The sequence below is a fragment of the Ranitomeya imitator genome, chromosome 7 (assembly GCF_032444005.1).
Source record: "Ranitomeya imitator isolate aRanImi1 chromosome 7, aRanImi1.pri, whole genome shotgun sequence".
NCBI lineage: Eukaryota > Metazoa > Chordata > Amphibia > Anura > Dendrobatidae > Ranitomeya > Ranitomeya imitator.
Genome location: NC_091288.1, coordinates 183227262 through 183253934, shown reverse-complemented (window position 1 = coordinate 183253934; position 26673 = coordinate 183227262). Strand labels below are relative to the sequence as shown.

At 44.8% G+C, this 26673-nt stretch overlaps 1 protein-coding gene across 1 annotated transcript in view; it reads left to right on the top strand.

The window, feature by feature from the left end:
- LOC138646127 (oocyte zinc finger protein XlCOF22-like) overlaps positions 1 to 21232 on the top strand; it is a 66645-nt gene extending 45413 nt beyond the window's left edge. Inside the window, exons 3-7 of the mRNA XM_069735591.1 lie at positions 19665 to 19786; positions 20183 to 20315; positions 20451 to 20758; positions 20855 to 21010; positions 21083 to 21232. Coding sequence (XP_069591692.1) covers positions 19665 to 19786; positions 20183 to 20315; positions 20451 to 20758; positions 20855 to 21010; positions 21083 to 21232 — 869 coding nt within the window. The remainder of the gene's footprint in view (positions 1 to 19664; positions 19787 to 20182; positions 20316 to 20450; positions 20759 to 20854; positions 21011 to 21082) is intronic.
- Positions 21233 to 26673: the final 5441 nt, after the last annotated feature.

Genomic DNA, 26673 nt, shown 5'->3' with positions numbered 1-26673 from the left:
TAAACCCATGCTGATATGGAGTTAAACAGTTATTCTCATTGAGATAATCCAGAATAACATCCCTCAGAAACCCTTCAAATATTTTACCAACAATAGAGGTTAGACTTACTGGCCTATAATTTCCAGGTTCACTTTTAGAGCCCTTTTTGAATATTGGCACCACATTTGCTATGCGCCAGTCCTGCGGAACAGACCCTGTCGCTATAGAGTCACTAAAAATAAGAAATAATGGTTTATCTATTACATTACTTAGTTCTCTTAGTACTCGTGGGTGTATGCCATCCGGACCCGGAGATTTATCTATTTTAATCTTATTTAGCCGGTTTCGCACCTCTTCTTGGGTTAGATTGGTGACTCTTAATATAGGGTTTTCATTGTTTCTTGGGATTTCACCTAGCATTTCATTTTCCACCGTGAATACCGTGGAGAAGAAGGTGTTTAATATGTTAGCTTTTTCCTCGTCATCTACAACCATTCTTTCCTCACTATTTTTTAAGGGGCCTACATTTTCAGTTTTTATTCTTTTACTATTGATATAGTTGAAGAACAGTTTGGGATTAGTTTTACTCTCCTTAGCAATGTGCTTCTCTGTTTCCTTTTTGGCAGCTTTAATTAGTTTTTTAGATAAAGTATTTTTCTCCCTATAGTTTTTTAGAGCTTCAATGGTGCCATCCTGCTTTAGTAGTGCAAATGCTTTCTTTTTACTGTTAATTGCCTGTCTTACTTCTTTGTTTAGCCACATTGGGTTTTTCCTATTTCTAGTCCTTTTATTCCCACAAGGTATAAACCGCTTCCACTGCCTATTTAGGATGTTCTTAAACATTTCCCATTTATTATCTGTATTCTCATTTCTGAGGATATTGTCCCAGTCTACCAGATTAAGGGCATCTCTAAGCTGTTCAAACTTTGCCTTCCTAAAGTTCAATGTTTTTGTGACTCCCTGACAAGTCCCCCTAGTGAAAGACAGGTGAAACTGTACAATATTGTGGTCGCTATTTCCTAGATGCCCGACCACCTGCAGATTTGTTATTCTGTCAGGTCTATTAGATAGTATTAGGTCTAAAAGTGCTGCTCCTCTGGTTGGATTCTGCACCAATTGTGAAAGATAATTTTTCTTGGTTATTAGCAGAAACCTGTTGCCTTTATGGGTTTCACAGGTTTCTGTTTCCCAGTTAATATCCGGGTAGTTAAAGTCCCCCATAACCAGGACCTCATTATGGGTTGCAGCTTCATCTATCTGCTTTAGAAGTAGACTTTCCATGCTTTCTGTTATATTTGGGGGTTTGTAACAGACCCCAATGAGAATTTTGTTACCATTTTTCCCTCCATGAATTTCAACCCATATGGACTCGACATCCTCATTCCCTTCGCTAATATCCTCCCTTAAAGTGGACTTTAGACAAGACTTTACATAGAGACAAACCCCTCCTCCTCTCCGATTTTTACGATCCTTTCTAAACAGACTGTAACCCTGTAAGTTAACTGCCCAGTCATAGCTTTCATCTAACCATGTCTCGGTTATTCCCACTATGTCAAAGTTACCTGTAGATATTTCTGCTTCTAGTTCTTCCATCTTGTTTGTCAGGCTTCTGGCGTTTGCGAGCATGCAGTTTAGAGGATTTTGTTTTGTTCCAATCTCCTCACTGTGGATTGTTTTAGAAATGTTCTTACCTCCCTTCTGAGTATGTTTTCCTGGGTCGTCTTTGTTCGAGTCTAATGTTTTTCTTCCCGTCCCCTCTTCTTCTAGTTTAACGCCCTCCTGATGAGTGTAGCGAGTCTTCTGGCGAATGTGTGTTTCCCAGGTTTGTTGAGGTGTAGTCCGTCTCTGGCGAGGAGTCCATCATACCAGTAATTCACACCGTGGTCCAGGAATCCAAATCCTTGTTGTCTGCACCATCGTCTTAGCCAGTTGTTTGCATCAAGGATCCTGTTCCATCTCCTGGTGCCATGCCCATCTACTGGAAGGATAGAAGAAAAAACTACCTGTGCATCCAGTTCCTTTACTTTCTTCCCCAACTCTTCAAAGTCCTTGCAGATTGTCGGTAGGTCCTTCCTTGCCGTGTCATTGGTGCCAACATGTATCAGAAGAAATGGGTGGACGTCCTTGGAGCTGAAGAGCTTTGGTATCCTATCGGTCACATCCTTGATCATCGCACCTGGAAGGCAGCATACTTCTCTTGCAGTTATGTCCAGTCTGCAGATGGCTGCTTCTGTGCCTCTCAGTAGTGAGTCTCCCACCACCACCACTCTTCGTTGCTTCTTGGCTGTACTTTTTGCTGTCACTTGTTGCTGTGTGCCCTTTTCTTTTTTGCTTGCTGGTATTGCTTCATTCTTAGGTGTGCCATCTTCATCCTCTACAAAGATTTGATATCGGTTCTTCAGTTGTGTGGTTGGTGATTTCTCCATGGTCTTCTTGCTTCTTTTGGTCACATGCTTCCACTCATCTGCTTTTGGAGGTTCTCTGACACTTTTTGCACCTTCTGTGACCAGTAGAGATGCTTCTGTTCTGTCTAGAAAGTCTTCATTCTCTTTGATGAGTTTCAAAGTTGCTATTCTTTCTTCCAGACCCCGCACCTTTTCTTCTAAAAGGGCCACTAGTCTACACTTCTGACAGGTGAAATTGGATTCTTCTTCTGGTCGATCTGTGAACATGTAGCACATGCTGCAGCTCACCATGTAGGTTGTCACATCTGCCATGTTGCTCCTAGATCCTGCTGACTTGCTGTGTGTTTTCCTTCTTGTGTAATCTACTCAGCCAAGCTCTCTTGCAATAATGTCCTACAGGCAAAAATTCTGAAGCTTGAATCCCTGGTTTGCTTGATAAACAAGACAGCCAACGCCCGTGCAGATGGTAGCCGTGGAAGAGGCACCAAATGCACCATTTTGGAAAAATGATCGGTGATCACCCAGATAATGGTGCAATTACGAGACTTGGGTAAGCCAACCACAAAGTCCATCCCGACCATCTCCCAGGGCCTGTCAGCCACGGGCAGAGGATACAGCAAACCAGCTGGCCGTTGCCGAGGAGTCTTGTTCCTGGCGCAAGAGACACACGCCCGAACGTACTCCGCGACATCACGAGCCATATGCGGCCACCAGTATGTCCTCGCCAGTAACTCTGATGTCCTTTTAGTACCAAAATGTCCACCCACCCTGGACGAGTGCGCCCAAGAGAGAACCTCCGGTCGCAAACTAGATGGAACAAAAGTCTTGCCCGGGGGCACAGACTCCAGCGAAACCGGGGCCACGGTTCTCAAACTCTCGGTGGGGACAATAAGCCGAGGCTCCTCCTCCTCCTCCGCAGATGACACAACGGAGCGAGAGAGAGCGTCGGCCCGAATGTTCTTCTCCCCAGAAAGGAAATGGAGGGTGAAATGAAACCGGGAGAAGAACAAGGACCATCTGGCCTGGCGAGAATTCAACCGCTGAGCTGTCTGCAGATACACCAAATTTTTGTGATCTGTGAAGACTTGGAAGGGAAAACGTGCTCCCTCCAAGAGATGTCTCCACTCTGAGAAAGCCAACTTCATGGCTAGCAACTCCCTGTCCCCGATGGAATAATTCCTCTCTGCTGGTGCGAAGGTCTTGGAGAAAAAGAAGCAAGGATGCTTCCGACCTTGAGCATCCTTTTGGAAGAGGACTGCTCCAGCACCAACAGAAGAGGCATCCACCTCCATGATAAATGGCTTATCAACATCGGGGCGATGAAGAATGGGAGCGCTAGCGAAGTGTGACTTTATAGAGATAAAGGCCTTGGAGACCTCCTCAGACCACAATTTGGGATTCGCCCCCTTCTTGGTGAGGGCAACCAAGGGAGCTACCAAAGTTGAGAAGTGCGGGATGAACTGGCGATAATAATTGATGAACCCCATAAAGCGCTGCACCGCTTTAAGAGAATGGGGTTCCTGCCAGTCCATCACAGCCTGTAGTTTGGCAGGATCCATAGCCAATCCCTGAGCTGAGATGATGTAGCCTAGGAAAGGTAAGGACTCCTGCTCAAACATACACTTCTCCAACTTGGCATAGAGGGAGTTTGCCCGTAGGAGGTTGAAGACTTTGCAAACATCTCTCCGGTGGGAGTCAATATCTGGAGAGTAGATGAGAATATCATCCAGATAGACTACGACCGAGGTGGAAAGCATATCCCGGAAGATATCGTTCACAAAGTCTTGGAAAACGGCTGGGGCATTACAGAGCCCGAAGGGCATCACTAGATATTCATAGTGCCCATCCCTGGTGTTAAAAGCCGTCTTCCATTCGTCCCCCTCACGGATGCGAATCAGGTTGTAAGCACCCCGCAGATCCAGTTTAGTAAATACCCTTGCTCCCCGAAGCCTATCGAATAGTTCAGATATTAAAGGCAAAGGGTATTTATTCTTAACGGTGATTGCGTTAAGACCCCTGTAATCTATGCATGGGCGCAATTCCCCACTCTTCTTCTGCACGAAGAAGAACCCTGCCCCAGCAGGTGACACTGACTTCCTGATGAACCCTCTTGCCAGATTTTCCTGAATGTACTGTGACATTGCCTCCGTCTCCGGGAGAGATAGCGGATAGACTCGACCCCGGGGAGGCTCAGCACCAGGCAAGAGGTCAATAGGACAGTCATAGGGGCGATGGGGCGGAAGGTTCTCCGCTGCCTTTTTGGAGAATACGTCTGCATAAGACCAATACTGCTTGGGGAGAGAGGAAAGATCTGCGGGTACCTCTGTTGTAGCAACCTGAACGCACTCCCTCTGACACCTACCCCCACAAGATTCACCCCATCCCAGAATTCTGCCTGAGGACCACTCGATATGAGGAGAGTGGTACCGTAGCCAAGGTATTCCCAACAGGACCTCATCAATTCCCTCGGGAATGACGAGCAGAGAAATAATCTCCTGATGAGATGGCGACATGGACAGAGTAAAAGGGATGGTCTGGTGAGTTATCTGTGAGGGCAGAGTCGACCCATTCACCACTCGTACCGTTACAGGTTGAGCTAGCATAACCAGAGGTATTGCGTGGCGTTGGGCGAAGGCAGAAGACATAAAATTGCCCTCCGCCCCAGAATCCACGCAGAGCTCTACCGAGTGGGAGAATGAGCCAATAGTAATTGTCCCCTTAAAGGACAATTTAGAGGCAAACGTCGCCGTGTCTAGTGTACCTCCACCTACGACCACTAGACGCTGACGTTTCCTCGACCGCTGAGGACATCTGGTGGCTAAATGTCCAGACTGCTGGCAAACATGACAGACCCTGAGTGCACAAGCGGTCCGGGACTTAGATCCCGCTTGTGACACTTCCCTGGCCTCATGTGACTCAGGAACCAGGACCGGAGATTCCAGAGGTTTGGCGAAAGTAGGAGCCAGCCGAAACCTCTGCCTACACTGGGCTCGCTCTAACCTCCGCTCGTTAAAACGGAGGTCAATTCGAGTGGAGACAGTTATTAGCTCCTCCAGTGTGGCAGGAATCTCCCTAGTGGCTAGAGCGTCCTTTACGTGGTCAGCCAAGCCCCTCCAAAATATGGGGATAAGGGCTTTATCCGACCATTCCAGCTCAGATGCTAAAGTGCGGAATTGGACGGCAAAATGACTGACCAAGGACTCTCCCTGAGTTAATGCCAGCAGTTTGAGCGCAGTGTCATGGGTGACTTGAGGTCCTAAAAAGACCTGTTTCAAAGTGCTCAAAAACAGGGGAGCACTCTGCACCACATGATCGCCACGCTCCCACAGCGGCGTAGCCCATTCCAACGCCCTGTCCGACAATAGAGACACAATAAATCCCACCTTAGCCCGCTCTGTGGGGAAACGTGCAGCCAGAAGCTCGAGATGAATAGAGCACTGACTCACAAATCCCCTACAAAATTTGCTATTACCAGAAAATTTTTCTGGCAGCGGGAGGCGAGAAAATGTCGGAACAGGGGTGGCAATGGACAAAGTTGCTGCAGCCACGCTGGCAGCCTGTACAGCAACTGCGGTAACATCCACAGCTGAGGTTGCGCTCTCGAGAGCCGCCAACCTACCCTCCAGCTGCTGTATATACCGCAGGGATTGCTGTTTGTCCGTCATTACTAGCCAGACCCTGGCGCTAGTGTAATGTTAGGGCTAGCGGAATGCACCAAATAATAAGACTGATAGTGTACGGTGCGTTCGCAGCCCGGGGTCCACCGTGCAGAGATGGAACCTGCTGCTAAGTAACGACGGACTATATGGCGGTACTCATAAGAATACACACGTGGGTTAAACCTCACCCAACGTGAAGGAAGCGATCCTGTTGCGTCACAGGATCGCGGTACCGCACATAGAAGGCGAGCAAGCAGTCAGCGAACTTAACCCCAACTAGGATTGAAGTCCGATTAGACCCTTGCTGGCACAACACGTCAACTGGGTGTGTAAAGGCAACACTATAATTAGAGCACCGAAGTGCGAACTGTGCCGTGCTGGCAGGCACCACTAAGCACCCAGACGTGGGTCAGGAAGCGCACTACTGGCGCGTGGCGCCGCACTGACGGTCACAGCAATAGACGCTGATATGTGTGTGACATGTTGAGTGATTTGTCAGGCGCTAGATAGCAGCCATACTCCATACGCGAACAGTCATACAATAGGGTAGGGGTATTTAATGAACGACTTGCACTCACCACAAACACACGTATTCAAATGTACACTAGCGCATGGCCGTGCGGTCATGCGCAGTTTATATAATTGCAGGACAGGAAGTGGCCACAGAAACTTTGCCCTTCCAAGACCTGCCAAGAGGACCAATGGAATGCGCTGCAGAGCCAGAGCACATGACCCTCGATCTCCAACGGGAGATCTTGCTCTGGGCATGCTCAGTGTGCGCAAACAAGGACTTAGTCCCAGGGAAGTCCGCTCGCCGCTGACCAGCACTGACTTTAATGGCAGGAGCTGAAGAAGCAGCAGTAACTCTCTGTACAGAGTGAGGGCGAGCAAGACGCTGGGAGCGACGTCCCTGCTGAGCAGACTCCACTGCGGCTGGAGGAGAATGGGAGACCGCAGCGGAGACGGATCGAGATTCCCCCTGTGCAGCAGAGGAAACTCGACTCCTAACAGACGTCTGTGTTCTTGCCGTTCAACTCTGGTCAAAGTCCTATCGCACTGCATAGGCTCAGGTTTAAGCTCAGGTAATACCGCCAAATGGTGCACAGATTTACGCTCGCGCAAGCGTCGACCGATCTGAATGGCCAAAGACATAGACTCATTCAGACCAGCAGGCATAGGAAATCCCACCATGACATCCTTAAGGGCTTCAGAGAGACCTTTTCTGAAAATAGCTGCGAGCGCACCTTCATTCCACTGAGTGAGTACGGACCACTTTCTAAATTTCTGACAATATACCTCTATTTCATCCTGACCCTGACACAGAGCCAGCAAAATCTTCTCTGCCTGATCCACAGAATTAGGCTCATCGTACAGCAATCCGAGCGCCAGGAAAAATGCATCGATATTACTTAATGCAGGATCCCCTGGCGCAAGGGAAAATGCCCAGTCCTGAGGATCGTAGTCTTAGGCGAACTGAAGACCGCGCTCACGAGGTAGATTTTAGGTTTTTTATTGAAGCCTACGCGTTTCAAGAGCTTTCTTACTCTCTTCTTCAGGGCATATCAGTCCTGAGGATCGCCACGCAAAAAAGAAATAACGATCCTAACTTGTTGAACTGGGTCACCAGAGGAGCGAGGTTTCAAAGCCAGAAATAGTTTACAATTATTTTTGAAACTCAGAAATTTAGTTCTATCTCCAAAAAACAAATCAGGAATAGGGATTCTCGGTTCTAACATAGAATTCTGAACCACAAAGTCTTGAATACTTTGTACTCTTGCCGTGAGCTGATCCATACATGAAGACAGACCTTTAATATCCATTGCTACACCTGTGTCCTGAACCACCCAAATGTCTAGGGGAAAAAAAAGGCAAAACACAATGCAAAGAAAAAAAAATGGTCGCAGAACTTCTTTTTTCCCTCTATTGAGAATCATTAGTACTTTTGGCCTCCAGTACTGTTATGAAAGGTAATTCAGTACCACAATGGACATAGAGGTCAGCGCACATACAGTGACCTGGCAATAACCCAAAAAACAAGAACGATCTCTGAGATGTGGGAACTCTGTTGACCGCAATCCCTAATCCTCTCCAACCACACTAAAGGCAGCCGTGGATTGCGCCTAACGCTGCCTATGCAACTCGGCACGGCCTGAGAAACTAGCTAGCCTGAAGATAGAAAATAAGCCTACCTTGCCTCAGAGAAATACCCCAAAGGAAAAGGCAGCCCCCACATATAATGACTGTGAGTTAAGATGAAAAGACAAACGTAGAGATGAAATAGATTTAGCAAAGTGAGGCCCAACTTTCTGAACAGAGCGAGGATAGGAAAGGTAACTTTGCGGTCAACACAAAACCCTACAAAAACCACGCAAAGGGGGCAAAAAGACCCTCCGTACCGAACTAACGGCAAGGAGGTACACCCTCTGCGTCCCAGAGCTTCCAGCAAGCAGAAAAAAACAAATTGACAAGCTGGACAGAAAAAAACAGCAAACAAATAGCAAAGAGGAACTTAGCTATGCAGAGCAGCAGGCCACAGGAACGATCCAGGAGGAAACAGGTCCAATACTAGAACATTGACTGGAGGCCAGGATCAAAGCACTAGGTGGAGTTAAATAGAGAAGCACCTAACGACTTCACCACATCACCTGAGGAAGGAAACTCAGAAGCCACAGTACCACTTTCCTCCACCAACGGAAGCTCACAGAGAGAACCAGCCGAAGTACCACTTGTGACCACAGGAGGGAGCTCTGCCACAGAATTCACAACAGGGATCTGGTCTGGTTGTCTTCCCGTCATGTTCCTATGAAGGTTTATTCCCCTAAGTTTAAGCCTCGGTTTATTGGTCCTTATAGGATTTCTGAGATTATTAATCCGGTGTCTTTTCGATTGGCGCTTCCGGCCTCTTTTGCTATCCATAATGTCTTCCATAGATCTTTATTGCGGAAATATGTTGTGCCCGTTGTTCCCTCTGTTGATCCTCCGGCCCCTGTGTTGGTTGATGGAGAGCTGGAGTATGTGGTTGAGAAGATTTTGGATTCTCGTTTTTCGAGGTGGAGGCTTCAGTACAATGTCAAATAGAAGGGTTATGGCCAGGAGGATAATTCTTGGGTTTTTGCCTCTGATGTCCATGCTGCTGATTTGGTCCATGCCTTTCATCTGGCTCGTCCTGATCGTCCTGGGGGCTCTGGTGAGGGTTCGGTGACCCCTCCTCAAGGGGGGGGTACTGTTGTGAATACTGCTTTTGGGCTCCCTCCGGTGGTTGTAGGTGGTAATGCAGTTGTCCCTGAAGTGCAGTCTTGGTCAGGTGTTTCTGCTGATTGCAGTTCTGACTGGGGTATTTAGGTGTGCAGGATTAATTAGTCCTTGCCAGTTGTCCATGGTTCTGGGAGGAGTTGGTTCTCTGTCTGGTTCCTCCTGCCTTGCTGCTAATTCAGCAAAGATAAGTGTTTGGTTTTTTTTTTTTTCTGTGGCACACAGTCAATATTTGTGGGGGGCTGTCTATCCTTTGGGGTTCTGCTCTGAGGCAAGGTAGAATTCCTACTTCCATCTATAGGGGTATTTAGTCCTCCGGCTGTGTCGAGGTGTCTAGGATCTGTTAGGCACACCCCACGGCTACTTCTAGTTGCGGTGTTAAGTTCAGGATTTGCGGTCAGTATAGTTTCCACCAACTCCAGAGAAAGTTCCATACGGCTCCAAGGCCACCAGATCACAACAGGCGGCACTGGTTTGTTCAGTGTAGGAGAACATCAAGGAGTGGTGGACACCGTTAGTAGGGCCAACAAAACAAGTAGGCCAAATGCAGTGTTATATTAAAAACAATTTAACAAGAGCCTGAAGATAGAAGCTAGGGAGAGGCAACCTGGAGAACAGCTTGGAGCGGCAGACACCGTCTCTACAACCCAGACCCAACTTGTAGGCCTAATGCAGTGTTGTTTCAACAACTACTTAACGAGAGATTCAAGATAGAAGCTAGGGAGAGGCAACCTGGAGAACACCTTGGAGCGGCAGACACCGTCTCTAAATCCCAGACCCAACTTGTAGGCCTAATGCAGTGTTGTTTCAACAACTACTTAACGAGAGCCTGAAAATGGAATTTCAGGACAGGAAACCAGGAGAACAGCACGAAGCAGCATACACCGTTAGTAGGCCCCAACCCAACTAGTAGCCGCACTGCAGTTGTTTGATTAAAAAACTATTTAACGAGAGCCTGAAGATTGAAGCTCAGGAAAGGCAACCAGGAGAACACCTTGGAGCGGCAGACACTGGTAGTAGGCCCCAACCCAAGTACTAGCCCCACTGCAGTTTGATTAAAAAACTATTTAACGAGAGCCTGAAAATTGAAGCTCAGGAAAGGCAACCAGGAGAACACCTTGGAGCGGCAGACACTGGTAGTAGGCCCCAACCCAAGTACTAGCCCCACTGCAGTTTCATTAAAAAAACTATTTAACGAGAGCCTGAAAATTGAAGCTCAGGAAAGGCAACCAGGAGAACACCTTGGAGCGGCAGACACTGGTAGTAGGCCCCAACCCAATTAGTAGCCCCACTGCAGTTTGATTAAAAAACTATTTAACGAGAGCCTGAAGATTGAAGCTCAGGAAAGGCAACCAGGAGAACACCTTGGAGCGGAAGAATCAGTTTGTAGACCACAACGAAACTTGTGGCCCCAATGCAGTTTTATAATTCTGACAGGCTGAAAACCAGCCTTTTTTTTGGAGGAGAACAGCTGTATTAAGTGGCGCAGACAGACACTGCTAGTAGGCCTTACACCACAAATTTGGCTCACTGCAGGTTGAAAAAAGTTACATGGGTACACGGTCGGCATTGGTGTGCTCAGCTGAGGACAAATGGAAGGAAGGACCGCACACAGACTTGGTAGGCCTACAATAAAAAAAAGTAGGCTCTATGCACTTTTAAATAGGTTCCAGTGGTACACAGGCAGCATTGGTGTGGTCAGCGGAGGACTATTGGAAGGAGGGACCGCAGACAGACTTAGTAGGCCTAAAATAAAAAAATTAGGCTCAATGCAGTTCGAATTATCTTGCAGGGGTACACAGGCAGCATTGGTGTGGTCAGCGGAGGACGATTGGAAGGAGTGTCTGACACAGTTAGTACTCCCAAAAAATAAATAGATGTTAATGTCTCGCAAAACAACAAAACCAAAAAACAAAAGGGTGGCATACTTAGGTACAGGGGTGGGTTCCTCTGCTGAGTTTCAGACATAGTAATTTGGCGCCGCTAAGTATTTACTGGTGTCAATATAGGACACTGACCCTGACTATTTTAAAGGGAACCTGTCATCCCGAAAATAGCGGGTGAGGTAATCCCACCGGCATCAGGGGCTTATCTGCAGCATTCTGTAATGCTGTAGATAAGCCCCCGATGTTACCTGAAAAAGGAGAAAAAGACGTTAGATTATACTCACCCAGGGGCGGTACCGCTGCTGGTCAGGTCAGATGGGCGTCTCTGGTCCGCTGCGGCGCCTCCCATCTTCTTTCCATGATGTCCTCTTCTGATCTTCAGCCACGGCTCCGGCGCAGGCGTACTTTGCTCTGCCCTCTTGAGGGCAGAGGATAGTACTGCAGTGCGCAGGCGCCGGAAAGGTCAGAGGCCCGGCACCTGCGCACTGCAGTACTTTGTCTGCCCTCAACAGGGCAGAGCAAAGTACGCTTGCGCCGGAGCCGTGGCTGAAGATCAGAAGAGGACGTCATGGAAAGAAGATAGGAGGCGCCGGAGCGGACCGGAGACGCCCATCCGACCTGACCAGCAGCGGGATCGCCCCTGGGTGAGTATAATCTAACGTCTTTTTCTCCTTTTTCAGGTAACATCGGGGCTTATCTACAGCATTACAGAATGCTGCAGATAAGCCCCTGATGCCGGTGGGATTACCTCAAGCGCGATTTTCGGGGTCCTTTAACTAGCATCATGCATGTCAACATATTGGTATTGTCAGTGCCAGGCATTGAAGGATGTCAGCGCATAGACTAAACATTGGTGGAGCTGTGAGAGATAATTTTGCAAGTGGTAGAGCACTGTTTGAGCTGGGGTGGGGGGGACTCTCTTGTGGCTGGCGGTACAGGCCCAGGGCCCCTCATGTTACAATGGTGTGTCTGATGTTGGGTGCGCGCCACCACCTCCAGAGACACTTTATTGTACTATGACGGACCCAGTGGCAGTGCCGTCGACCAAAAGCGGGCACACCCACCTCTTCAGACAAACGGCACTCTCACGGGTGCTTGCGCCAAGTGGCGAGACCACGGCCCCGTGGGGGTAGTTTGCCCATTTAGGGAGGTGTAAACCTGTTGTATGCTGGACAAACAGCTGCTGCAGATTAAGAGATTGGAACAGTCAGTAAGACCAGTCCACAAGCAAGACCTTTTTTATAGGAAAGCTAGGTGTCAGCCGGGAAAGGTGGGGCAAAATAATTCGAAATCCATGAGTGGTACATTTTAATGAAGGTTAGATCATCAACATTTTGGGTAGCCAGACGAGTCCTTTTTTCGGTCAATATTGAACCAGCAGAACTGAGTACTCTTTCTGATAGCACACTAGCTGCTGGGCAAGCAATCTCCTGCAATGCAAATTCTGCCAATTCAGGCCAGGTGTCTATTTTGGATGTCCAGTAATCAAATGGGAATGACGGTTGAGGGAGAACATCGATAAGGGATGAAAAATAGTTAGTAACCATACTGGACATATGTTTTCTCCTGTCACTTTGAATTGATGCTGCAGTACCTGTCCTGTCTGCGGTCATTGGGAAATCACTCCAGAACCTGGTCAGAAAACCCCTCTGTCCAACGCCACTTCTGATTTGTGCACCTCTAACACCTCTGCCCTGTTGCCCCCTGCACCTCGTGTGAGAATCATCACCGGCGCTGTGTGCTCGGAATGCCTGAATCAAATGGTCTACAAGACTTGCTTGTTTGGTTGCTAATATTTGTTCGAGGTTCTCATGTGGCATGGTATTTTGCAATTTGCCTTTATAGCGAGGATCAAGGAGGCAGGCCAACCAGTAATCGTCATCGGTCATCATTTTTATAATGCGTGGGTCCCTTTTGAGGATACGTAAGGTATAATCCACCATGTGGGACAATGTTCCAGTTGTCAAATCAGTGCATGTGCTGGGTTGAGGAGCACTTTCGGGCAAATCAACGTCACTTGTCTCCCTCAAAAACCCTGAACCCGGCCTTGCAACGCCAGCAGTTTCTATGGCCCCTTGAGAAGCTTCCTCATCCAAAAAATACTCATCCCCATCATCCTCTTCGTCCTCCTCCTCTTCGCCCGCCACCTCGTCCTGTAGACTTACCTGAGCAGACAATGGCTGACTGTCATCAAGGCTTCCCTCGTCCTCGGCTGCAGATGCCTGCTCCTTTATGTGCGTCAAACTTTGCATCAGCAGATGCATTAGGGGGATGCTCATGCTTATGATGGCATTGTCTGCACTAACCAGCCGTGTGCATTCCTCAAAACACTGAAGGACTTGACACAGGTCTTGTATCTTCGACCACTGCACACCTGACAACTCCATGTCTGCCATCCAACTGCCTGCCCGTGTATGTGTATCCTCCCACAAATACATAACAGCACGCCTCTGTTCGCACAGTCTCTGAAGCATGTGCAATGTGGAGTTCCACCTTGTTGCAACGTCGATGATTAGGCGATGCTGGGGAAGGTTCAAAGACCGCTGATGGTTCTACATACGGCTGGAGTGTACGGGCAAACGGCGGATATGCGCGCAAAGTCTGCGCACTTTGAGGAGCAGGTCGGGTAACCCCGGATAACTTTTCAGGAAGCACTGCACCACCAGGTTTAAGGTGTGAGCCAGGCAAAGAATGTGTTTCAGTTGTGAAAGGGCTATGGCAGCCATAAAATTCCTTCCGTTATCACTCACTACCTTGCCTGCCTCAAGATATACAGAGCCCAGCCATGACTGAGTTTCGTTCTGCAAGAACTCAGACAGAACTTCCGCGGTGTGTCTGTTGTGGCCCAAACACTTCTTTGCCAATACAGCCTCCTGACGATTGCCACTAGTTGTCCCATAATGGGACACCTCGTGTACAACAGTGGCAGCTGCGGATGGAGTGGTCGTGCGACTGCGGTCTGTGGACGAGCTCTCGCTTCTGCAGGAGGACGAGGAGGAGGAGGAGGGGGGGGGCGAACGCCTACAGCCAACTGTTTCCTAGACCGTGGGCTAGGCAGAACTGTCCCAATATTGCTGTCCCCTGTGGACCCTGCATCCACCACATTAACCCAGTGTGCCGTGATGGACACGTAACGTCCCTGGCCATGCCTACTGGTCCATGCATCTGTTGTCAGGTGCACCTTTGTACTCACAGATTGCCTGAGTGCATGGACGATGCGGTCTTTTACATGCTGGTGGAGGGCTGGGATGGCTTTTCTAGAAAAGAAGTGTCGACTGGGTAGCTCGTAGCGTGGTACAGCGTAGTCCATCAGGACTTTGAAAGCTTCGCTTTCAACTAACCGGTAGGGCATCATCTCTAATGAGATTAGTCTAGCAATGTGGGCGTTCAAACCCTGTTTACGTGGATGTGAGGATGAGTACTTGCTTTTCCTAACGAGAGTCTCATGTAGGGTGAGCTGGACTGGAGAGCTGCAGATCGGGGAACTAGCAGGGGTGCCGGTGGACATGGCAGACTGAGAGAGGGTTGGAGATGGTATTCTTGCTGGTGCCCTACATGCAGTGTTTCCTACCACGAACCTGGTCATTCCCTGGCTGCTTTGGCCTGGCGACGAAACATGCACATTTACTGCAGGTGGTGCGGGAAATGGTGGGCTTACAGTGAGGGAAGGGATGTAGTGTTGCTGACTAGCTTCATTGGCCGAGGGTGCTACAACCTTAAGGGACGTTTGGTAGTTAGTCCAGGCTTGCAAATGCATGGTGGTTAAATGCCTACGCATGCAACTTGTATTTAGACTTTTAAGATTCTGACCTCTGCTTAAGGTAGTTGAACATTTTTGACAGATGACTTTGCACTGATCATTTGGATGTTGTTTAAAAAAAATGCCAGACTGCACTCTTTCTACTATCGGATACCTTTTCAGGAATTGCAGACTGAGCTTCTTTAACCGGATAGCCACGCTGTCCTACAACTGGTTTTGGTTTTGCCACGCGTTTTTGGCCAGATACGGGCCCGGCAGATGGAACCTGTTGCGATGTTGATGCCTGCTGCGGCTCCTCCTCCGCTTCAGAGCTACTGCCGCCTGCACCCTGTTCCCCCAATGGCTGCCAATCGAGGTCAACAACTGGGTCATCTATGACCTCCTCTTCTATCTCGTGTGCAACTTCGTCTGTATCACCGTGTAAGCCGGTGGTATAGCGTTCGTGACGGGGCACCATAGTCTCATCAGGGTCTGATTCTGGATCAGTACACTGCGAGGGCAATGTTCTGGTCTGAGTGAAAGGGACAGCATAGTAATCTGGCTGTGGCTGTGCATCTGTGCACTCCATGTCCGATTCAACTTGTAATGGGCATGGCCTGTTAACTGTTTAACTTTCTAACCCAGGAATGGTATGTGTAAAGAGCTCCATGGAGTAACCCGTTGTGTCGCCTGAAGCATCCTTCTCTGTTGTTCTTGGTGAAGAAGACAAGGAAGCAACTTGTCCCTGAGCGTGAACATCCACTGCTTTTACATTTAGCAGTTTCAGAATAGGAGGCGAAAGAGCTAGAGGCTGAGTCAGCAAGGAAAGCCAAAACTTGTTCTTGCTGCTCCGGCTTTAAAAGCGGTTTTCCTACTCCCAGAAGAGGGAGCGTTCGAGACCTTGTGTAGCCTGACGACGAACCTGGCTCAACAACTCGAGACGTAGGTGCTATATTGCTTTTCCCACGACCACCTGATGCTCCACCACCACTACCATCATTACCTGCTGGCAATGACCGCCCACGGCCACGACCTCTTCCACCAGACTTCCTCATTGTTTTAAAAACGTAACCAAACTAACGGTATTTGTTACTGTAAAACCAGTTACAAGGTGAACTAAAACTTCTGTTGGATTTATATATCCCTTTATAGGTCGGTGAGACTGCAGGGAAAATCAGGCCCAATGTATAACAGTACACAGCTTCAGTGGCAGACAGATATGCCACTAACAGGACTGACGCTGATGCAGACACTACAAATTAAAATCTCCCCCTTTTTATTTTTTCTGGGAGAATATTGAAGAAATGTGGCCCACTCTTATACAGTATATGTTCTGTGGCACAAAATTAGAGACCGATGCCACGCACAGCACTGGCACCGAAGCAGAAATGCCAATCTTAATCTCCCACTATTTTTTTTTTCAGGGAGAATTTAAAAGATATCTGACCCAGTGTTACACACTAGGTTTAATGTGGCACACAATTTGAGACAGGTGGCACACACAGCACTGGCACCGAAGCAGAAATGCCAATCTTAATCTCCCACTATTTTTTTTTTTCAGGGAAAATTTAAAAGAAATCTGGCCCAGTGTTAAACACTAGGTTTAATGTGGAACAAAATTAGAGACAGGTGGCACACACAGGACTGGCACCGAAGCAGAAATGCCAATCTTAATCTCCCACTATTTTTTTTTCAGGGAGAATTTTAAAAAAATCTAGCCCAGTGTTACACACTAGGTTTAATGTGGCACACAATTTGAGACAGGTGGCACACACAGCACTGGCACCGAAGCAGAAATGCCAATCTTAATCTCCCACTATTTTTTTTTTCCAGGGAGAATTTAAAAGAAATCTGGCCCAGTGTTACACACTAGGTTTAATGTGGCACACAATTTGAGACAGGTGGCACACACAGCACTGGCACCAAAGCAGAAATGCCAATCTTAATCTCCCACTATTTTTTTTTCCAGGGAGAATTTAAAAGAAATCTGGCCCAGTGTTACACACTAGGTTTAATGTGGCACACAATTTGAGACAGGTGGCACACACAGCACTGGCACCGAAGCAGAAATGCCAATCTTAATCTCCCACTATTTTTTTTTTCCAGGGAGAATTTAAAAGAAATCTGGCCCAGTGTTACACACTAGGTTTAATGTGGCACACAATTTGAGACAGGTTGCACACACAGCACTGGCACCGAAGCAGAAATGCCAATCTTAATCTCCCACTATATTTTTTTCCAGGGAGAATTTAAAAGAAATCTGGCCCAGTGTTACACACTAGGTTTAATGTGGCACACAATTTGAGACAGGTGGCACACACAGCACTGGCACCGAAGCAGAAATGCCAATCTTAATCTCCCACTATTTTTTTTTTTCAGGGAAAATTTAAAAGAAATCTGGCCCAGTGTTAAACACTAGGTTTAATGTGGAACAAAATTAGAGACAGGTGGCACACACAGGACTGGCACCGAAGCAGAAATGCCAATCTTAATCTCCCACTATTTTTTTTTCAGGGAGAATTTTAAAAAAATCTAGCCCAGTGTTACACACTAGGTTTAATGTGGCACACAATTTGAGACAGGTGGCACACACAGCACTGGCACCGAAGCAGAAATGCCAATCTTAATCTCCCACTATTTTTTTTTTCCAGGGAGAATTTAAAAGAAATCTGGCCCAGTGTTACACACTAGGTTTAATGTGGCACACAATTTGAGACAGGTGGCACACACAGCACTGGCACCAAAGCAGAAATGCCAATCTTAATCTCCCACTATTTTTTTTTCCAGGGAGAATTTAAAAGAAATCTGGCCCAGTGTTACACACTAGGTTTAATGTGGCACACAATTTGAGACAGGTGGCACACACAGCACTGGCACCGAAGCAGAAATGCCAATCTTAATCTCCCACTATTTTTTTTTTCCAGGGAGAATTTAAAAGAAATCTGGCCCAGTGTTACACACTAGGTTTAATGTGGCACACAATTTGAGACAGGTTGCACACACAGCACTGGCACCGAAGCAGAAATGCCAATCTTAATCTCCCACTATATTTTTTTCCAGGGAGAATTTAAAAGAAATCTGGCCCAGTGTTACACACTAGGTTTAATGTGGCACACAATTTGAGACAGGTGGCACACACAGCACTGGCACCAAAGCAGAAATGCCAATCTTAATCCCCCACTATTTTTTTTTTATTTATGGGAGAATTGGCAAGAAATCAGGCCCATTGTTAGACTGTATGTTTTCTGTGCCAGAAAATAAGACACAGATACCACACACAGGACTGCCACTGATGCAGATTTGACAATTTTAATCTGCACCCTTTTTTTTTCTCTTCAGGGAGAGTAGTGAATAAATCTGGGCCACTGTATTAGAGTATATTTTCTGTGGCAGAAAGTGGCTTGAAGAGATATAACGAAAAAAAAAAAAGGGACTGTCCTACAATTACTATCTCCCTGCAGTAATCTCAGCAAAGTATGGCAGGCAGCAATAACAAGGAGTGGACTGCTGCATAAGAAAGTCAAAAGTGTGGACAAACAAACAAGATAGCTGTGCAGAAAGGAAGGAGCAACAGGATTTGTGCTTTGAAAAAAAGCAGTTGGTTTGCACAGCGGCGTACAAACATCAATGCAGCTATCAGGGAGCCTTCTAGGGCAGCCCAATGAGCTACAGAGCTGATGAAAAAAAAAATGTAGCCTCCACTGTCCCTGCAAAAAAAAGGTGGTGTTGGACAGTGGAAATCGCTACAGCACAAGCGATTTGGAGGTTAATGTACCCTGCCTAACGCTATCCCTGCTTCTGACGAAGCGGCAGCAACCTCTCCCTATACTCAGATCAGCAGCAGTAAGATGGCAGTTGGCGTGCATGCCCCTTTATAGCCCCTGTGACGCCGCAGAAAGCAAGCCAATCACTGCAATGCCCTTCTCTAAGATGGTGGGTACCAGGACCTATGTCATCACGCTGCCCACACTCTGCGTCCACCTTCATTGGCTGAGAAATGGCGTTTTTTGCGTCATTGAAACGCGACTTTGGCGCGAAAGTCGCGTACCGCATTGCCGACCCCACACAGGGATCGGGTCGGGTTTCATGAAACCCAACTTTGACAAAAGTCGGCGACTTATGAAAATGAACGACCCGTTTCGCTCAACCCTATTGACTGCTACAGCCCTCTACTTCTCCTGAAGTATAAAATCGAGTGGCTGCAAGAAGAATATAATTTCATCAATGTAAGTATCAACTCTGTAAGTAACCCCTTTCTCGTTTACAGCACCATAAATGGTGCTATATAAATAAATAATAATAATCAATGAGCACTGATTGATGATATAAGAATTTGATTGTGGCTTATTAGCTTTAATTTTTATGTAGCAATAAAGATTTGTTTCTTTATCTCATGGCTTTTTATTAATGAAGTATATTCTCAATTTACACAAAGGGGATGATGTGCTGTCGACAATGATCATTTTAATACTCATATAAACTATGCGACCAAGGGCAAATGTTTTATTATTTGATGATTGCACTGGCCAATGATTGAGAATAAACATTAGAATAATTGATTCTTTGTGGAATCATCACATTATGCAAATTACACTTGAGTGAGTTAATAATAGAACATTGCTACACACCTTGCAATTTGTATGTAACTTTTTTATGTTTACTTTTCTTAATATTTTACATTTAGATAAACATAAGTATTAAGGTTATTTTGCACAAAAATTAAATCAGATTTATTCTTGGCAGATGGCCGCACCAGGAGCCCCGAAAGACATTTCATATGTTTGGATTTCAAAGCACATGATTGTAGCATTGCACAAGACCAATATGAAGAGCTTGACAACAACTCAGACAAGGATCCTTTTAAAGTACAATGTCCTAATTCATCACAGAAAAATAAAAGTCACAAAATAAGTGTGGAAAATGAAAGAGCTCCCACAAGGAAGAAGCCGTTGTCATGTTTAGAATATGAGGAATGTTTTACAGAGAAATCAATTCTTGTTACACATGAGAGAATTCAAACAAGAGAGAAGCCATTTTTATGTTCAGAATGGGGAAAATGTTTTACAGAGAAATCGCATCTTGTTAGACATGAGAGAATTTACATCGGAGAGAAGCCATTTTCATGTTCAGAATGTGGAAAATGTTTTACACAGAAATCAAATCTTGTTAAACATGAGAGAATTCACACCGGAGAGAAGCCATTTTCATGTTCAGAATGTGGAAAATGTTTTACACAGAAATCAAATCTTGTTAAACATGAGAGAATTCACACCGGAGAGAAGCCATTTTCATGTTCAGAATGTGGAAAATGTTTTAGTCGACAATCAGTTCTTGTTACACATGAGATAATTCACACTGGAGAGAAGCCATTTTCATGTTCAGAATGTGGAAAATGTTTTACACAGAAATCATCTCTTGTTGCACATGAGAGAATTCACAGAGGAGAGAAGCCATTTTCATGTTCAGAATGTGGAAAATGTTTTACAGAGAAATCTCATCTTGTTACACATGAGAGAATTCACACAGGAGTGAAGCCATTTTCATGTTCAGAATGTGGAAAATGTTTTAGTCAAAAATCAGTTCTTGTTACACATGAGAGAATTCACACTGGAGAGAAGCCATTTTCATGTTCAAAATGTGGAAAATGTTTTAGTCGACAATCAGTTCTTGTTACACATGAGATACTTCACACTGGAGAGAAGCCATTTTCATGTTCAGAATGTGGAAAATGTTTTACACAGAAATCTAATCTTGTTACACATGAGAGAAATCACAAAGGAGAGAACCCATTTTCATGTTCAGAATGTGAAAAATGTTTTACACAGAAATCATCTCTTGTTGCACATGAGAGAATTCACACAGGAGAGAAGCCATTTTCATGTTCAGAATGTGGAAAATGTTTTACAGAGAAATCTCATCTTGTTACACATGAGAGAATTCACACAGGAGTGAAGCCATTTTCATGTTCAGAATGTGGAAAATGTTTTAGTCAAAAATCAGTTCTTGTTACACATGAGAGAATTCACACTGGAGAGAAGCTGTTTTCATGTTCAGAATGTGGAAAATGTTTTACACAGAAATCTAATCTTGTTAGACATGAGAGAATTCACAGTGGAGAGAAGCTGTTTTCATGTTCAGAATGAGGAAAATGTTTTACACAGAAATCTAATCTTGTTAGACATGAGAGAATTCACACTGGAGAGAAGCTGTTTTCATGTTCAGAATGTGGGAAAACTTTTAGTCGACAATCAGTTCTTGTTACACATCAGAGAAATCACACAGGAGAGAAGCCATTTTCATGTTCAGAATGAGGAAAATGTTTTAGAGAGAAATCTTATCTTGTTAAACATGAGAGAATTCACACAGGAGAGAAGCCAATTTCATGCTCAGAATGTGGAAACTGTTTTACAATCAAATCAGCTTGTTACACATGAAAAGGCACACAGGAGAGAAGCCATTTTCATGTTCAAAATGTGGAAAATGCTTTAGTCGAAAATCAAATCTAGTTACACGTGTGAGAATTCACACAGGAACTAAGCCATTTTCATATTCAGAATGTGGGATATTTTTTCATCTAAATCTCAACTTATTAGACATCAGAGAACTCATATTGGGAAGAATGCATTTTAGTCCTTTAGAGACCAAACTCTATTTTTCAAATCTGACATGTGTTACTTTATGTGGTAATAATGGTGGAATATCCCATATCCCAGTTATTCTGAGAATATTTTGTTCCTGACATATTTTATTTTATTAATAAATTTAATTCTTCAGGAGCTTCATGAGAAATGATGCAAAGCCAAAGTAATGGAAAGAAAAATTATGGTGATCTCATGATGTTTGTGTGGGAAGGTGGGGAGTAGTGTACAGCCAATATAATGTGAAAGGACTATGGGGTCCATCATAGTGTGTTGGGGGACTGTGGAGAATATTATTATAATACGTGTAGGGGCAATTATCATACTGCGGGAGGGGCCATCATTTTGCATGGGGTGGGGTTGTAGGTGTTACAATCCTACTTGGTGGAGAAAACATGAATGTCACTATTTACTGTGTTTGGGCTACTAACGCTATCATGCTGTGTGAGAGGGTTCTAGTTGCCACCTATATACAGTGATGGGGGCTGTGAGGCATCATACTGAGTATAGGAAGCTGTGGGATTATTGTCTACGTTTCCCAATGCATGGATCTGCAGGCTTAGAGTTGTATGAGCCCTGAGCTGACTTTTTTATTTATACCATTTTGTTTTGATTGCTTATTGCATTTTTATGTTGTTTTATGTTGCAGCAGCTGAAAAATAAAGGTTCTGGCATGTTGATATTTTTTTGTATGACATTTACAGATCAGATTAATCAATTTTGCAATTTGATTGATCAGACTTTTACAGATGTGAATTTTTTTATTTTTAATGGTAGAAAAGAAAGGTTATTCAAACTTTTATTTTTAAAAACATTTTTCAGAATTTTTTTGCCGTCCCCTCTGGAATGAACCATCAGACAGTTGCTTGTACTAAAGTATTATTGTCTTTGAAATAGAGAAAAAGGTGAACTGCACCAGAATGGTCTTTTTCACACTTTGCATTTAATGTCGGATCCTTTAAGTCAGGGGTCCCCAACTCCAGTCCTCAAGGCCCACCAACAGGTCATGTTTTCAGGATTTCCTTTGCATTGCACAGGTGATGCAATTATTACCTGGGCAAAACTAAGGAAATCCTGAAAACATGACATGTTGGTGGGCCTTGAGGACTGGAGTTGGGGACCCCTGCTTTAAGTAAACTGAATTTATAAACAGCATATTCAACTGGTCTTCGGTGCTCAGCAATGAAGAAACGGACGTGTTGAAGCGATTAATGCGAAACGGCCGTCGTCCACCCTTGCACTCCCCGCATGCCTCCTATGCCTGCATATCCCCATCAAAGTTTTTTGTCGCACAGAAGAAATAAAAGAACTCTGATATCCTTCTCAATGTGGTGAGTGCCGCAAGACTGTTAGCGCCCCCTAATTGCGTAGAGAGATTGAGTAGATGGTTGGTTTGAAAAGCGTACCCCTGGTCTACGTACCGTTATTGCTGCTGTCAGAGAATGACAGTGGCATTCAAGAGGTTAAGAGCCACGTACAGATCTTCTCTCTACCTGACACTGTTAGGCCAGGGTCACACTAAAGAGGAATTCGGACGAGGGAGAGGCGTAAAAACAACGCTTTGCACACGAGCAATGTTTTTCTATGGGGCAGCTCCCAACAGCCGTATATTTCTCCGCTGTATTTTATGGGCTGAGAAAATTGCAGCATGCTGCAATTGTCAGCATATTGCACAAAAAATCCGCCAATGAAAGGTGAGAAAAATACAGATTACACATGGACCACACGTGTGACTTGCGAGAAATACTCACCGATGTTCTATAGAAAAGCTGGCAATTCAGTGCGGTGTACAGTAAAATCACACAGGTTAAAATAGAATAGACAAAAAATTAATGTCTACACATAGAATTGGTAGATTATCTATATATATATATAGAGAGAGAGAGAGAGAAAAAAATCACAGCAGCACATGTATATGAATCGGCCATGTGAAAACACAAACAAATATACATTTCTCAAAAATATTTTTTCATAAACATTTTTTCAAAAATTTTTTTTTCATAAAACTTACAGTAAAGATGAAATGGAGATTCTTAGCGCATAAATTGGCCAATTCATGTATGCCCATCAACCACGGCAAGGTCATCTCCCCCTGATGGGTCCTACTCTACCATAGATGCCACTCTTGGGCCACCAGCCTAATGTGAACACGTGCAAGCTGCAAACTGCAACATACAGAGAGAGAAAAATCACAGCAGCACATGTATATGAATCGGCCATGTGAAAACACAAACAAATATACATTTCTCAAAAATATTTTTTCATAAAATTTTTTTCAAAAACTCTTCCTGCCCATATATTGTAGGCTTAGCCCAGAGTGACATGTTTTGTCCAGAGTTGTAGGCTGGTGGCCCAAGAGTGGCATCTATGGTAGAGTAGGACCCATCAGGGGGAGATCACCTTGCCGTGGTTGATGGGCATACATGAATTGGCCAATTTATGCGCTAAGAATCTCCATTTCATCTTTACTGTAAGTTTTATGAAAAAAAAATTTTTGAAAAAATTTTTATGAAAAAATATTTTTGAGAAATGTATATTTGTTTGTGTTTTCACATGGCCGATTCCTATACATGTGCTGCTGTGATTTTTTTCTCTCTGTATGTTGCAGTTTGCAGCTTGCACGTGTTCACATTGGGAGTGCTGATTGTTTTTTTTTTCTCTATTGGTTTTTTTCTATATATATATATATATATACATATATATATATATATACACAGTATGTATGTCATTGACACACACACATATATATATATATATATATATATTTATATTTAATACAGAGCTAGATAGCATAAAAGCCAGTAATTCAACTGCTGGCTTTTGCTATCTCCTTCCCAAACTCGACAGGATATGAGACATGGTTTACATACAGTAAACCATTTCATATCTGTTATATGTTTACGTATTCCTCACTAATAATGTTACAAGTGTCTGTGTGCAAAATTTGGGAGCTCTAGGTGTTAAAATAAAGGGTTAAATCACCGAAAAACTGACGTGGGTTCCCACACAATCTTCTCCGCCAGAGTGGGAAAGCCAGTGACTGAGGGCAGATATTAATAGCCTAGAGAGGGACCATGGTTATTGGCCCCACCGGCTAAAAACATCTGCCCCCAGCCACCCCAGAAAAGGAACATCTGTAAGATGCACCTATTCTGGCACTTAGCCACTCTCTTCCCACTCCTGAGTAGCAGTGGGATATTGGGTAATAAGGGTTAATGTCACCTTGCTAATGTAAGGTGACATTAAGCCTGGTTACTAATGGAAAGATGTCAATAAGACACCTATCCATTATTAATCCAATAGTAATAAAGGGTTAAAAAATACACACACACACACATTACGAATAAAGTATTTTAATGAAATAAATAAACACATGGGGTTTTAATATCTTTATTGTACTCTCAATCCAACTGACGATCCTCGATCTTCTGACAGGAAAGGAAAATAAAAAAGCAACAATATCACATACCTGTCCACCATACAGTCATGTCCCACGATGTAAATCGATCTGAAGGGGTTAAATAAATTTACAACCAGGAGCCTGCTAATGCAGCTGCCCCTGGCTGTAAAAACTGGGGAATGAATGGAATGCAGTTTCGCTGACTTGTGGTTCTGCGCCCCCTGGTGGCATAAACTCATAATGATCTCTAGCGTGGGAACTTTTCTGAATATTTTCTTAACTGAATTTTTATTGAAATTTTTGTAATACAATACAAAACAATATAATTAATACTAATAGAAGGGAGGGAAGAAAGTTGAGTAGCCATCATTGTTTTAAACTGTAACGCATTCAGAATGCCGACACATATGAAATACAATGCTGGGCCCATTATTGTCGCTGCCACTAGGCCATCCCCGCATCACGAGCCCCATAACGGCCACAAGGTCTGCCACCATTGACAGGACACTACTGGTTACATATAATGAGTGAAACAAACTTCGTGAGGGCTTGGTGATAAAAAAAACACTCAGTTCACACTGATGAAGAAAGGGATGAGTTTGCGGACCTTAACCAGATGCACAATGTTTGCCCAGGACGATCTTCAGTTCATTGCCCCTCTTCTGCTGTATAATCACTTCTGTGTATCCATAGACTCCAGCAGTTCAGTGTCAGTCAGGTGATCCAGGTACATAATTCCCTGCCAGTAGAGGGCATCCTCCTGCTACCGATACAGCATGTATAGCATGGAAAGGAGGATGCAGGTGCAGGGTTCAGGTTCCAATTGAAAATAGTAAAAATTCTTAATAATGAAAAATACACAGTGGTCTAATTCTCGTAATCTGACAATGATACAAGGGGATCAATTATTCTGGATGATCAGATGTAAAGAAAAACATTAGGAGAAACTTCCAGTTGTATAAATCTCAGTTATAGCTTCTGAGTATCTGAGCTGGCAGAGAATACAGCCTATACAGTTACATTAACTAGAAATGGATTAACAGAGAAATTACTGCACTACACATACACATGCTTAAAGGGAAGCTGCCATCAAAAAATTTTTTTTTTACAGCAATTGAAAAAATGTTAAGAATTAATGTTTACATTTTTTAAAAAAATATCATTTGTTTATAATTTAGTAAAATATGAAAAATAATTTGAAAAGTTTTGGAATTTCCACTTTTAAACACTCGGGGGAGCAGCTGCTGAAATCTCACAAAAACCTAGTGTACAACTAGCTCACCTTACAGCACTGCAGTAATTATGGGCGGAGTCTGCTGACGTGTGTGATGTCTCCTCTCCTCCCCTTCTGGGTGTTTGCTAAGGTATAAGAGAGGATGATATTCAGGAACCCAGTGAGCAGCCATTTTGTTGGTGACTGCAGAGTTATACTGACAAGTACACGGTCACCGAGGATGGCAGGCAGCAAGGATTTTGGGAGATATATGGTAGAGGGAGCAGGGTGACAGCAGCACAAAGTATTTCAGGGGGGCACCCTGTTTGGTGCGCGGAGCAACCAGGGATTGTACATAGAGCGCTGTCTTTTATACACATAGATATAAATGGACAGTCTGCTCCACAGAAATCCAGGAAACATTTCTGTGGATTGATGGCCTGTTCTGATCCAGACTTTGCATGCAGACCTCATTCCCCTCCTCAGATCCTGTCTTCTCCA